The sequence below is a fragment of the Orbilia oligospora genome, assembly GCF_000225545.1.
Source record: "Orbilia oligospora ATCC 24927 unplaced genomic scaffold scaffold00004, whole genome shotgun sequence".
NCBI classification, from domain to species: Eukaryota; Fungi; Ascomycota; class Orbiliomycetes; order Orbiliales; family Orbiliaceae; genus Orbilia; species Orbilia oligospora.
Window position 1 is genome coordinate 2147934 of NW_011645561.1, and position 13559 is coordinate 2161492.

At 46.6% G+C, this 13559-nt stretch overlaps 4 protein-coding genes across 4 annotated transcripts; 2 read left to right on the forward strand and 2 right to left on the reverse strand.

Moving 5' to 3' along the window:
- Positions 1-160: 160 nt before the first annotated feature.
- Positions 161-763, reverse strand: AOL_s00004g622 (uncharacterized protein; the record flags this gene model as incomplete). Its single annotated transcript, XM_011119271.1, has 1 exon — positions 161-763. One exon carries the CDS (start codon positions 761-763, stop codon positions 161-163), a length of 603 nt encoding a protein of 200 aa, XP_011117573.1.
- Positions 764-4837: 4074 nt separating this feature from the next.
- Positions 4838-7811, reverse strand: AOL_s00004g623 (uncharacterized protein; the record flags this gene model as incomplete). The annotated part of the gene is made up of 4 exons (XM_011119272.1): positions 4838-7048; positions 7120-7216; positions 7290-7434; positions 7520-7811. The coding sequence occupies 4 exons, from the start codon at positions 7809-7811 to the stop codon at positions 4838-4840; spliced, it is 2745 nt and encodes a 914-aa protein (XP_011117574.1).
- A 1023-nt stretch (positions 7812-8834) lies between these two features.
- AOL_s00004g624 (uncharacterized protein) lies at positions 8835-11970 on the forward strand (the record flags this gene model as incomplete). Its single annotated transcript, XM_011119273.1, has 7 exons — positions 8835-9366; positions 9454-9755; positions 9816-9993; positions 10070-10627; positions 10684-11349; positions 11421-11808; positions 11886-11970. 7 exons carry the CDS (start codon positions 8835-8837, stop codon positions 11968-11970), a joined length of 2709 nt encoding a protein of 902 aa, XP_011117575.1.
- A 502-nt stretch (positions 11971-12472) lies between these two features.
- Positions 12473-13230, forward strand: AOL_s00004g625 (uncharacterized protein; the record flags this gene model as incomplete). Its single annotated transcript, XM_011119274.1, has 3 exons — positions 12473-12493; positions 12580-12753; positions 12823-13230. 3 exons carry the CDS (start codon positions 12473-12475, stop codon positions 13228-13230), a joined length of 603 nt encoding a protein of 200 aa, XP_011117576.1.
- Between the last annotated feature and the right edge of the window lie 329 nt (positions 13231-13559).

Sequence of the window (13559 nt, forward strand, 5' to 3'; positions counted from 1 at the left end):
TGGCTGATCAACAGGTTTTCGCCAGGCTATTATATTTGGCGATGGCTGACCAGGTCTCCCTTACAGGAAGGATACGCAATTGCGCATCCCAGCGGCGTATTTTTCTGCGGGAAAGGGTTGTGAGCGTGATCAGCAGCTAGGTCCCGCGATTCAATAAATCTCAATCGGCAGGTTTCACCACCTGATCGCAAGTATCCTGCAGTCTTGCCAGGTCCTCGATGACACTATCAACGAGCCCTTCATTTGCGCCCGTGAAGCTCCCAAACTTGAGGGTACTTAGGTCCCCGACAATGTCTTTGATCTCCTGAGTCAATCTCTCGCAATCCTCGTCCAAAATCTCCATTTCCATCTGTAATTTTTGATTGGCAACCTCGAGCGATTTGACAATGTCCTCGATGGGCAATATATTGCTTTTGGGAGCCGGCATTTCCCCGTATACCTCCATCACGTTATTAATGTCCGTCTGGTTTAGCATTTCCGCGTCTTCATCCCGGTTTTGATTAGCTGTTTCTCGTCTCTCGCGTTTGAGAAGCTGGTGTGACATCTTCGCTTCGAAATCGATGTTCTTGCGAACGGTTTCAAGGGTAGCAGCGTGTTTCAAGGTTAGGTGGTTGTAGAGATGCTTCACATGAGGGTGGTCTTGGAGGTTCTTGGGAAAGAGAGAACGGAAGGTCTTCAAGTCGACCATATCAGGAAAAGTCGAATTGGAAAGGAGGAAGTTGGTTAAAATTTGTGTCTCCGTTTCGATAGTAGAGCGCGACATGTTTGCAAGATATCCTCGTCTTGCTTCTATGTGATTCGAAGATGAGACGGAACGTGTCTACCTGAGCTGAGGTTTGATGGGATGTTGTAGTGGTTACGTAGAGTGTTAGTTGTGTCGACTCGCGGTTAGTTTGCAATTGGCGTTTGGGACCGAGCCTGTACCCTGCCAACACACTCGATAAATTAAATATACTGGGGGATAATAACCAGGGGGGTAGGATGGTACATGTACCTAGGTACAGAGGAGTTAATGCAATGGCGAATATGATGATGATGATGACCCCGATGTCAGCTCGAGAGGGTGGAAATATCAGTAGGCAAGTAGGGATGGGGTTCGTATTGGTGTCTCAGGTCCGGCACAAGAATAGAAGCGAACATACAAGCATCCAGACATCCAGACATCTAGACATCGATGTATACATACTTACTTCCTTACTTACTTACTTACGTATATTTACACGGGAGATGGAGACAATTCGACTGAGGAAGAAGAAAAATTAAAAGAAGAAAAGAGTCCGATTCCGATAGGGCATATTCCCACGAAATTCATCCAACCGAGGCCCCTGCCTTACTTAGCCTTGAGCCTGCCTCTACCCGAGATGATACATGATGATACATGTACATGATACCACACCGTGCATGAAAGCTGATGGTTAGATACTAAGTACTTACTTACATAGTACATCTAGAACTTAACTAGCGAATAGAGTACCTTGCAGCCCGCCAGGCATCAGGCCACTGCCTAGTCGCAAAAAGGAGGTCACCGAACACCCATGGGTAATACTTAAGTAAGTACTAAGTGTATGTACTCACTCAAAACCTGGTAGCCATCAGCCATCAGCCATCAGCCATGCAGGAGACCTTGTCACCGGCGAATAGAATGAACCTCCAATTCCGAATTCTCCGGGCTTTCCTGGTTGTTTCCACATTCTTGTGACCGTTGTATTATATTTAGTATGAAGTGTAGTTACTCCATATTGGGTACCTCTTAGTTAAGTACTTAGGCAGATACTATGTGTTCTGCACCACAAACAACACATTTCTAACCTCTCCTCCCCAATGTATGGTCAGTACCCCTCCCACCACCCCCCCTTTAACTGCTTGAACTTAGGTCGGTGGCTTCATTTCTTTCTTTCTTTCTTTTTTTCCAAGGACAAAATCCTTGGACTATTCGCCCTATCATTTTGTGACACTTCACCCCGATGCGCGATTTCGAATATCTCTTAGATAACATGAATTGAATCATGTTGCATTCCGATACGCATCGATAAGCCATTTAAGAAGGATACATCGTCAGATGAGGTACTTAGTCATGCCTTGGGAACCGCTTTCAGCCCTTCCCCGGGAACGGATAAGGATCTTTACCTGGAGATAATCTGTGATATCCATTTCCGCACTCCTTGTCCATCTTTCCGGATGGTCTGGGGCCATTGGTTGGCCATTGGTTGGCCACAATCTAACCTTCAAGTTGCACACCCTGGATGCCATCAAATTTTATCGTTTTTATACGTATGCGAATCCGTTTAAAAGTGCCCTGGAAACTAGGTTCGATCGCATTTAAGTGGTCGGTTATAGCAACATAAAACAGGGTAACGTAGTAAGTATACCTTTTTATCTTTAGTTGCATATGGAGCGTTTGAGTCTCTACCGGGGCTCAACGTTTATGCGAGTTTCTCTTAAGCTCTTTGTAGAAAATTCATGAACTTTCTTTTTTTGACAATGTCGTATTTCTCGTTACTTCTATTAATGATCGAGCACAATTTATTTTTCTTTTCTTTTGTTCTTGTAAAGCGATACTCGGGCATGGAACGGTTCTACCGGCGTGGTGATTCCTATGGACACAATTAAGTATCCCCAAAGCTCGAAAAATTGAAAAGGTTTCCGAGCCGCCCCTTGATTTCGTCGGGACCATTAAGGAAGAGGCGAAGTTGATCGCATATATTACAAGCTCGTGAACAATATCCCCATCGGGGATTGTTGTCTTATACCTGGTGTTTTGCTTTTGCTTTTGCTTTTGCCGTGGCCACCTTGAGAGTGAACTGACATGTCTGGTCGAAAATTTGGCGCCGGGGTCCCTCCCGCCTCAGGTATTCGAAATCAGCTCTCCATTCCTTGGAGGAGCTTGTGATTGATTCGAAACTCTACAGCTCTTCACCGGCCATGGTTTGGCCTGCGTGCATATTGGGCTAGTCTAAACGTTCGAAGATCATGGAGTCATGTCCTGGTGCCTGCATTGCATACGTGTGCGACATGAAGCCCTGTTGATGTCCCCTGTCCTGTTACTTGTACAGTGCTAGCAAGCAGCTCTGGTATCTTGGTATCTTAATCTTGATGCCCTTTTTCTCTCTTCTTTTCGGGGGTTTTTCTTTTTCTTTTTCTTTTTCTTTTTCTTTTTCTTTTTCTTTTTCTTTTTCTTTCATGATGCTCAAGCTCCTGGTCTGCAATCCTGTTTTAGCCACTTGTCTCCTTGATGGAAGTTTCCGGGCAGGCTGTCGACATCCTGAAAGTCCCAGGGGCCTTTTGCTTTTGATAACCATCACGAGTCAAGGTGGTGCGACAAGATTGGCATGCATGAACGCACTATCAATGCGATCCGTGCAGATTTGATGGGACCCGCAGGCCTGGTCGGCTCTAATTATACCATATGGCCATTAGCTATCTTCAAGCTGCACGAATATATGCCTTTTTCTCAGATCTTTCCGTTCCGTCCGCCCTTCCTCCCCTTGGCCCCCAAATCAGCGTGAAAAGGAGGGGGGTTCTGTTCGTCCATAGATGTACATACATAATAGTCGGGTTCTTATTCCGCTTCTCGAGAAAGCCTGCTGATAATGTAGTTGATCTTTTCTTTGGAGCATGTGCCCCACCCGTGATACAGCTACCCGCAGTTTCCAAATCTGCACTATTGGACACTATATTAATTCTCAGTAAACTGATTGTGCTAGGTCGTCAGCAGCTCATAAGTTTAAAAAGAACAAAACTTGGTTTCGGTTGTATACGTACTTTGTATTATACTCTAGAGCTCCGAGGAGCCTCTCGCTCGCAGCTCAACTTGCAGCCCTGCAGGTAACTAGGCCCTCACTAGCTCTGCCTAGGATAAAACCTGCGCACCTGGCGTTATGTGGAACTTAATTGGGCGCCTTGTAGCTTATAGCCTAGGTTGGTAGTCTCGTTTCCGTTTTTCGTTTTCCCGATCGCTTTGAAGGCCGTCTACTAAGCATGACAGCTTAGGTAACTAATCAGAGCGGAAACCATAGCTACTAGGTTCCTTTTTCTTTTTTCTTTCTTCTTCTTCTTCTTCTAGGAACAGACATGGCTATTGAGGGATTGGTCTGGGGGATAGCTAGTAGCACATTCATGAATTCAGGCCTCGAGTCAATACACCGGTATATATGATGAACCCTGCATTCATGATCTAAGGGTAATTACCCGCAAAGCATTTGATCTCCTTTGTCCTTAGACCCGAGTATGGACTCATCTAAATTTGAAGGGAAAGTTCATGCGACGGAGTTTGGTTGTGTGCATGTGTGTAGTCGCAGCACCGTGGAAACTACGGCCAATTTGAACGATGCAATCCCTTCCAATCTTGTGGATGTGCGCGCCGCTCTTCGGAACTCACGAAAGTCAACTAGATTGTCAGGTGATCTGTCTAAAATAACTTTGCAAGCGGGTAGCTGATCGATGTATGGAGGAACAATCTTTGCTTAATGCCGTCCTATGTAACATTCATTTGTCTCCGCTAGCACCTGTCATGCTTGAGAATTTAAGGGAACGAAAGAAAAGAAAAAATATTAAAAAAACTCCCAAGAACTGGACATACGCATTATACTTCAACGAAAGAAAGAAAAAATTTTTTTTGTACATGGGTATCTTCTGAAATTTACAATGCTGTAAATCGCCAATGATCCGTGGTGCGGGGAACAACAGGGCTTCAAATAAACTTTTTAGGATGCGAGGAAGCAAGGGTGTACCTATCAATAACCGAGTTCCCACCGATATGATTCCGTAGATATCAATTCAAACCAAAACCCAAAATACCAGCGCCAAAAAAGGAATAGAACAAAACCTAACTAAATAATCAATTATCAACGCTTGCGGTGCTGCTTAGTGAGATAGTGGATGGTATGCTTTTCGGAATTGAAGATGTGGTAACGGCCTCAGATCTGAGAGTCCCGGTGCTGTACCCGGACGTCCTGGGGCTGGGTTCTGCTGTTTTAAGGTTGGGCTTGACTGGTTTGACTGTCTTGACTGTTCCGACACTGGAATGGCTAACAGTACCGGTCTTCTGTTTAGCTGTGACCGGCTTGTGGCCAATTTTCGCGGACGTAACGGTAGCATTATTAACAAGTGGTTTTTTGGTGGCGACCGGTCGGACGCGGCGTGAGGCCGTGGTCGTAGTTGATGTTGTCGTTTCTTTCACAGGTGGCCTCCATGGTAAACTCTCCAGTGTTCCTCGCCAGCTGATTCTCTCGAAACTTACTCTATGAGTCTTCCCGTGTGTTCCTTCGACGTTGATAGTTATTGTAACAGAGCCTGTTTGTCCAGCCCTTCCCCAGCGCAACTGAATCGAATCATCTCTTTCTGCTACCCCGCCGATATCAGGGTCATTGAGGAATAGTACAATCCTTGTGGCTTTTTGCGTAGGGTCGGAAACTGAGATGGTAAGGTATTTGTCTTCAACACCACTGTAACCCCACGTGATTGAGCATGGCGTAACAGCTGTCAGATAACCGATTGTTCCACCTGACCAGAAATTTGCCATGACGGTATTGTTAAACTGGATGGCCTGAAGCCTTGGAGTATTATGAGTAATGTTGACGGGTGGCATTGTTGCGAATTCGCGAGTCTCTTCAGAACTTGCACTCGGGAGCAAGGCGTAAGCGTAACGCCCATCTTTGGGGTCAATGCCATGGTTTCTGTAGATGGTCAGATATTCTCTCATGATAGGGTCGCTAAAGCCAAGATAATCTGGATATTGGTTTATATCGGTCCATTTCCCTTTGCGTTGCTCGCGTCTGAAAGAAATGGGCTCCTTATCTAGAAAAACATAACCGCCAAAACTATCTAGGTAGGCCCAATCGATTTGTGCGTGAGTTTCTTCCCAGGGTTTAATCCACCCTGGGTTCATTATCTGGTATTCTCCGTTGATGCTGAAGTTCGATCCAGACAAAGGAAGGTTCCTCGATTCATAAGTGGTATGAACTTCAGTTCCAGATAAGCCGGCACATCCTGCACCTAAAGCGATGATGCTGTTCAGGAGGAAGAACCAAGACTTCTTAGCCGACGATCCTTTATCGGTCGATAAGGCATCTAATCCGGCCAATCCATGAGTTCCTCTCCAGTCCAATCCGCCGGCCCAGTCCCTGTGAGCAGTGAATTTATAGGCAGGAGGATTCTGAGGGTTCTGCCCGTTTGTTACTCCAGGAGTATGGTAGGGGTCCATTGTCGGCCAATAGTCGTTAGAGAAATGCAGCGGGTCTCTATCAGTATAGACGTATAGGAACCCATCTCCCTGGTACCAAGGTCTCAAGTTTTCATGGTTGAGAGCCTCGTACCTACCGATCCTAGAAGATGACATCGCCAGTGCGGCGGCCCATTCAGGTCTGTGATGCATTATACGATCAGACATAGGGGTAGCAAATGTCCCGATGGGAGGAGCCGCTGGCGGGATCCTTTCCTCGAGGACCTTTTGCATCCCGAAAGCCTGGGTAATGTTAAGACCATACAGATCAGGGAGTGGGGCAGCCTCCCATATGCTTCTCGCCACTGATTTAAAGAATCTCCTGTGTTTTAGAGGGACTAGCTCAGTATCTGCGAAGTAAAGAAGGGACTGAAGAAATAAATTGCCCCAAAAGGCATCTGGCTCGGATTTTCTGGCAATATCTCTCCCTCGGATGTGGCCCATCATCATTCCGCGCCACATCACCGGAGAAAATGTCGAGTTGATGGCGGTGAATGTTACCCCTAGCTCGGTGCTGTTGATGTGATAAGGAGACTTGCTGAGGACATTCACGGCCTTCGATAGCGAATAGTAATGTTGTACGCCGTAACCTCCGCTGTAAGGAAATATTTCATGGGAAAGGTAGCTTCCACCTTCGTAAAGCCCTTCACCACTCTGGACGAGTTCGAAGACCGAGTTCTCTCCGTCATACTCCTTGTCAGATAGACACCACCTCCCTCGTGATACCTCAGCTTCTTCGTCGGTTATAACGCCGGCCCCGATTAATGCTAAGCAGATGTCGGCTCTGTTGGCGCCTTTGAGCGAACGCTGTCCGATGCTGCCGATGTTCTGGCAAGGGGAAAAAATGTGAGCTAGGGTTTGAGGTTTGGCTTATTGTGGAATGCGGATAGGTATAATACTTTAATGATGGTAGCGCCGATATCATGACGTCGTCTCGGTGTTAGATCATCGTAGAGCAATATAGCGATATCTACTAAAGCTAATGGTGCCCCGATTCTAGTACAAGCAATCGCATTAACATTGAGCATTCCAGAAGGTAACTTGGGGCAGGTAGGTAGGTAAATCATACCTAAAATTCCACCAATTTTCACCTTTGGCTTGGACGACACTGGCGTTATATATTTCGGAGCCGATGAAATCAAGACTTTGAATTACGGTCTCCTGGACGTTAAGGTCGTGGTAGTGGATGCTACCCGGTATGGAATAAGATTGAGCTGTTACACAGGTACATATATATATCAAGATCAGCGAACGTGTCCCCGCCACGCCGCCAAAGGGATGTGGGAGTTAACCACGCACCGATTGTCCGTAATCTCTCGTAGGATTTCCGAAAGTTGACTGATGAGTGAATTGGTGAAAGATCTTCCCATATGTGGACCCTGGAGGGCTGCATGTTGGCTATGTACTGTTCTGCAGTACCAGAAAGTTTGGAGAGGGCGTAGTAGACATCATCACTGTTGACGCGCATATGTTTTCCAGTGACGGTCGCCTTCCATCGTTGCCGCAGTTTTTGGAAATGGGCAGGGGCCAATGGCGTGTCTGAGACAGATGCCGAAGCTGCGGCAATGGTGCTGGAGGCCTTTACAGGCATGTTGAGAAAGGGGAAGGATGATGGTTATAAGGAGACAGAAGAGATGGAGATATCGATAGAGAGATGATGCCTCCCAATGGGCGTCAAGGGGGTTAGGAAGTCAAGGTGCATGTAGGAGGTACCTGGGTACTTAAGTAGCAACCTATCCTTAATCCAAAACGAAGGTCCGGAGATGTTTACGAGATGGACGAGAATAAGGATAAGAACAATAGACTTATCCGAGTAAGTATGTAAGTATGCAAGTAAGTACGTACATGTACTTACTTTAGAAGTAGATGCAATGTTGATGGGTTCGAATTCAAATTGACCAAATGCTCCACTCCTTTTCGCGGGCACGGCTGGCCATGCATGGGTTCTGGATTAACGAGAGAGAGAGGCCAGACCTGGCCAGACTCCCAGCTCATGACAGCCACCAGCCAGCACACAGACAGCTGAGCCTATTATATATTAAGTAGTAATAACTAAGAGGTATACTTAATTTAATATAATTTAATTTAATTTAGTAAATAACTTTTAAGTAATACTGTGTACTTAAGTAGCTAAAGATTGATTAGAAGATACATTCCAATTGCAAGATGGTTCCGAGTGGGTCCAATCGGGTGCGGTTCTTCCCGCGGCAAATCACGTTCGCCAGTCCAACTCCTTCCTCCTGTTCCAACCGCGGCAGACCATCTTCATCTTCACCTTCAACTTCACCTTCACCTTCACCTCTTCCACAGTACTCCTTCGCAAAACATACATCACGATCTCTTTTCGTAGATAATTTTCATGACTATATTATACTATATTATTGTATTATATACCTAAGCACTTCCTTACTTACTATATATACCTTTCAAGTAAATATAGAGCTGCAGCCTTGCTCGTACGACCATTCAACCATCCTCACCAGTCCGCTATACCGTACCCGCAGACACTCCAGCCAAAGCCAGCCTCCCCAGGCTTGTTCTCGCTCCACGTTCTTTATCCACAATAGATACTCTATTTAAACTACTCGGCGGCTTCGGTCGCAAGCCGTCTACAATGTCGGCTCCCGATTCCGTACCGGCTACTGTCCTACCAATAATACCTCTGCCTTCCGGCCATGTCCTGCTTCCCGGTGTAACCAAACGTATCCAAATCACCGACCGGCCTGATGTTGTTGCTTTGCTACAGAAAGTGTTTGGCCAGTCTGCTGAGGAATTCTTATCAAATGCCCATAAATTGGTTGGATGTCTACCCCTGAAGGCTCCCTCCCAGGTCCACTTCATTCGGGATAAAGCCGACCAACGGCACGTTGAAGGTGCCTCCGAATCGCCCCAGGATAGAGAGGCCTTTGGTGTAGAAGATATGACAGAGAGGATCATAAAGGCCGTCGTTACCTCCGACCCGAAAATACCAGGCCCGAAAGACCTGTTCACTCATGGTGTATCTGCTAAGGTCATTGGCCTCGAGGAAAGAACCGCTGGGGGTATAACCGTTCTCGTAGAAGGTATCTCGGTGTTCAAACTTGGACGTGTTATGCAAGAGACCCCGTATATTGAGGCCCATGTGGACTATTCAGAAATCGAGGATAGTACGTCTTCTGTACCTTCATGATCATGATCAAGGATCGCATCTACCTCCCCATTGATGATACTAACCCCAATCCGACCAAAAATAGGACCTGTCGATGCTGTAGGCCAAAAAAACTTCCTGGAAATAAAGGCCCTTACAAAGGAGCTTGTCATTTTGCTTCGCATGTCAGCATTGACTCTGCGCACCGGTACCGGGCTCCCGCCGTTGCTAGCTCGTCGGGCGGACCAGTTCGTATCGGGCAAAGACCCCTCTGAGGCTGCCGGTCTTGCTTATTTCATGGTCAGCGTCGTAGATGCTAGCTATGCAGACCAGCTGGCAATGCTAACAGCCCCAACTGTCAACGAAAAACTCGAGAAAGCAGTTGAGGTTCTCACTCGAAATGTTAATGTAAGCCTTCAAAACGGTTACGTCCTCGACTCCAGCCCATTTCTAACCTGAGACTTCCAGACCGTTCGACAGCAGCTCAAAAACTCATCGAAGGTTATCATCAAACGCCCTGACACTAGTTTGATGAGGGTCTCCCCGCGCTTCGGGCGGTTCCAGCAATCTCGCGATGATGACGATCCAGAGGACGAACATGGCCAATTAGTAAAAAGAGTTCAAGAGAGCCATCTGAGTCCCGAAGGTATGCCCGTTCCTCCTACAGGTATTTATTGATTTTTGAAACGTCTAACAAATTTGTGTTTTCCATTTTTCAATAGCTGCTACTGTTGCTCAGCGAGAATTGAAGCGCCTGAAGAGAATGATGCCTGCTCAGGCTGAGTACCAAGTTTGCCGGAATTATATAGAAAACATAGTAGAAGTGCCCTGGGTCAAGACCACAGATGACAAACTTGACTCTTCGATGCTATCGCGGGCTCGGAAGCAGCTAAACGACGATCATCATGGCTTGGATAAGGTCAAAAAGAGACTTCTCGAGTATTTAGCTGTGTTAAGACTGAAGAAACAACTTGAAGATGAAAGTTCTCAAGCGGCTGCCGTGCAAGCGACAGACAATAAGGAAATCACCCCTGCGCCCAGGAAATTTCAAGACAAGTCCCCAATTTTGCTCCTTGTCGGGCCTCCCGGTGTCGGTAAAACCTCTCTAGCAAAAAGCATCGCCACTGCGTTAGGGAGAAAGTTCCACAGAATATCCCTAGGCGGTGTTCGGGACGAGGCGGAGATTAGAGGTCATAGAAGGACATATGTGGCAGCTTTGCCAGGTGTCATTGTTGGCGCATTGAAGAAAGTTGGGGTGGTCAACCCAGTAATCCTTCTAGGTAAGCCCGCCTGTCCCGTGCTGTATTTTTATCACCTATCTAACTTGCATCATTAGACGAGATCGACAAACTCGGAGGAAGTAGTTTTCACGGCGACCCTTCAGCGGCTATGCTTGAGGTGCTCGATCCAGAACAAAACTGGTCCTTCACCGATCACTATATGGGCATCCCCCTTGATCTTTCAAAGGTGATGTTTATTGCTACGGCTAATTCGTTGGAAACGATACCTGCGCCTCTTCTTGACCGCATGGAAATGATCTACCTTAGCGGTTATACGACACTAGAGAAGAAGGCCATCGCCTCCCGATACCTTATCCCAAAACAGCTCCAAGCCAACGGCCTGCAGACGGAGCAGCTCCAATTATCGGACGAGGTACTTCTAAAAGTGATACAATCATATACTCGAGAGGCCGGTGTAAGGAATCTAGAGCGCGAAATCGGTAGCGTCTGTCGAGCAAAGGCTGTAGAGTTTGCAGAAGCTAGGGACGAAAGCAATCTAGAGAAATACAGACCGATTGTAACATTAAAAGATGTTGAGAATATTCTTGGGATTGAGAAGTATGAAGAAGAGATTGTGGAACGAGATTTACGACCAGGCGTTGTAACTGGGCTTGTCGCGTACAGCTCCGGGGTTGGAGGCTCTGTCCTGTTCATTGAATGCTCGGATTATCCGGGCAATGGAAGACTACATCTTACAGGTCACCTGGGCAAGGTTCTAAAAGGTGGGCATCTTTGTAACCGTGCATCTTATGATGTTAATGGATACCTACTAACACCAGTAACTTTTTTCTAGAAAGCGCTGAGGTTGCCCTTACTTGGGTGAAGTCGAACGCCACACTTCTCGGCCTTACTAGTGACCCGACAGAAGATATCTTAAAGAATAGGAGTGTTCATCTCCATTGCCCCAGTGGCGGCGTGCCTAAAGATGGGCCTTCGGCTGGTTGTGCGATCACAATCTGTCTTATATCTTTGTTCTCGGGACAAAAGGTCTCGCCACAGATAGCCATGACTGGGGAAATGTCTCTTCGGGGAAAAGTTACAGCAGTTGGTGGCATTCGCGAGAAGACTATTGGGGCTATGCGAGCCGGAGTGAAGACGGTGCTTTTGCCAGAGCAGAACAGAAAGGACGGACAGGAGCTGCCGGATGAGGTCAAGAAGGGGGTTGAAATTGTTTATATTAGGTGAGCACAGTGAATCCCCTGCTACCCCGAAGAAAAATTACATAGCATATGCTAACACCAGTTTCTTTCCGTTTCAGAAACATCTGGGAAGCAATCCGGGCGATATGGCCTGAATGGACTGTTGTGGATGAGCATCTTGGCCGACTTGAAAGCCATCTGTAAAATATTTCCTATACCAGGAATGTACGTGTACGTGTATGTACTTATTTAGAATTACGTAGCTAGTAGACACTTATACATAAGTAGTAGGTATAATGCATATAGTATACCCTCCGTCCGCGGTCAATTAAATGAAACCATCGCACGTAGTCATATCATGATGGTTATCGATGCCAGTGCGGTGGAATGCTTGTGGTGTTTTCGGCGGCCAGTACGTTCGCAAGTGATTCATGGTTGGCAGGCCTCTGCGCCCGTTTTTGGTGTGCGGTTACGTCACCCCGCCAAAACAGCCAGACCAGGCCAGGCACCAGAAAAAGTGTCACAGGTGTCAACAACCCAACTCCGAACTTGCACTTGACCCTCCTCTTCTCCATCTCAATCCTTCTTTCATCTACACCCCGCCTGTAGCCTATCTAAATTATCCTCGTAGACCACAACCTTCCATCATAAGGGAAATCTTTCACCTTAGATACTAGCATCGGCGTCCCGAAAGACACCCTCCAAGATGACGCTCTACTACTCTCTTGTAAGTTGCTGAAATCGAGCACGCGAACACTGGGTTTTAGAATCAAGTGGGACCCAGTACTGACAAAACTTCTCTTTCAACTTTAGGTCTTCGCCCTCCTCATGTTTGAGATGGGAATCTTCATGGTCCTCATTTGTCCGCTCCCTCTCACCTGGAGAAGGCAAATGTTCACTTTCATCAGCACAAACCCTTTGATCGCGAAGCTCCAGTATGGTCTCAAAATAACCTTCATTTTCATCCTCATACTATTCATCGACAGTGTAAGTTTATATTTCATCCTAAACATAGCCTCCAGGGGGAAAAATTCTTATTCACCTTCTTTGTAACAGGTTAACCGTGTTTACCGTGTCCAACGGGAGCTTATCGACGCCACCTCGGGAAACAATTCTCGTGGGGGTTCTGCTGCTATTCTCGGCCCTGAACGTACCGAAGTCCAAGCTCGAAAATTTTACTCCCAGAGAAACATGTACCTCTGCGGCTTCACCCTATTTCTCTCCCTGATCCTCAACCGCACCTACGTTCTCATTCTCGATATTCTTCGTCTCGAAGAGGAGGTTAAACTAGGGAGATCGAGCGGAAACAAGAGTATCCAGGATTACGAAGGATTGAAGGAAGAATTGAGGAAGAAGGACATTGAGCTCCATGCATTGAAGGAGCAATCCAAGGGACTTGGAAGGGCATATGACGAATTAAGTGATCAAGTCAAAGCAGAATCGACCCCAAAAAAGGACAAATGAACGTCAACATTGGATAATTGAAGAACAAGGGTGAATTCGGTGTGAATGGTAAGGGTTTTTTTTGGAGAGAAATGGTGGTGGTATCAAAAGATATAATCCCTCAAACTGGCTTGTTTCCTTGTTTCCTTGTTTCCTTTTTTCTTTCCCTTTCTTCGTCCCCCCCTCTTCCATTAAATTTTTTTGTACACAAATGCGACTTTGTTTCTTTTGCGATACCATGTGAATCTTCATATATGCGAGCCCATTGGCACCTCGGCTACCCGAAAAGTTTAGAAACACATCACCTGTCCCAGCATGGGCCAACCTATCCAACCCTAGTGCACCCTGGA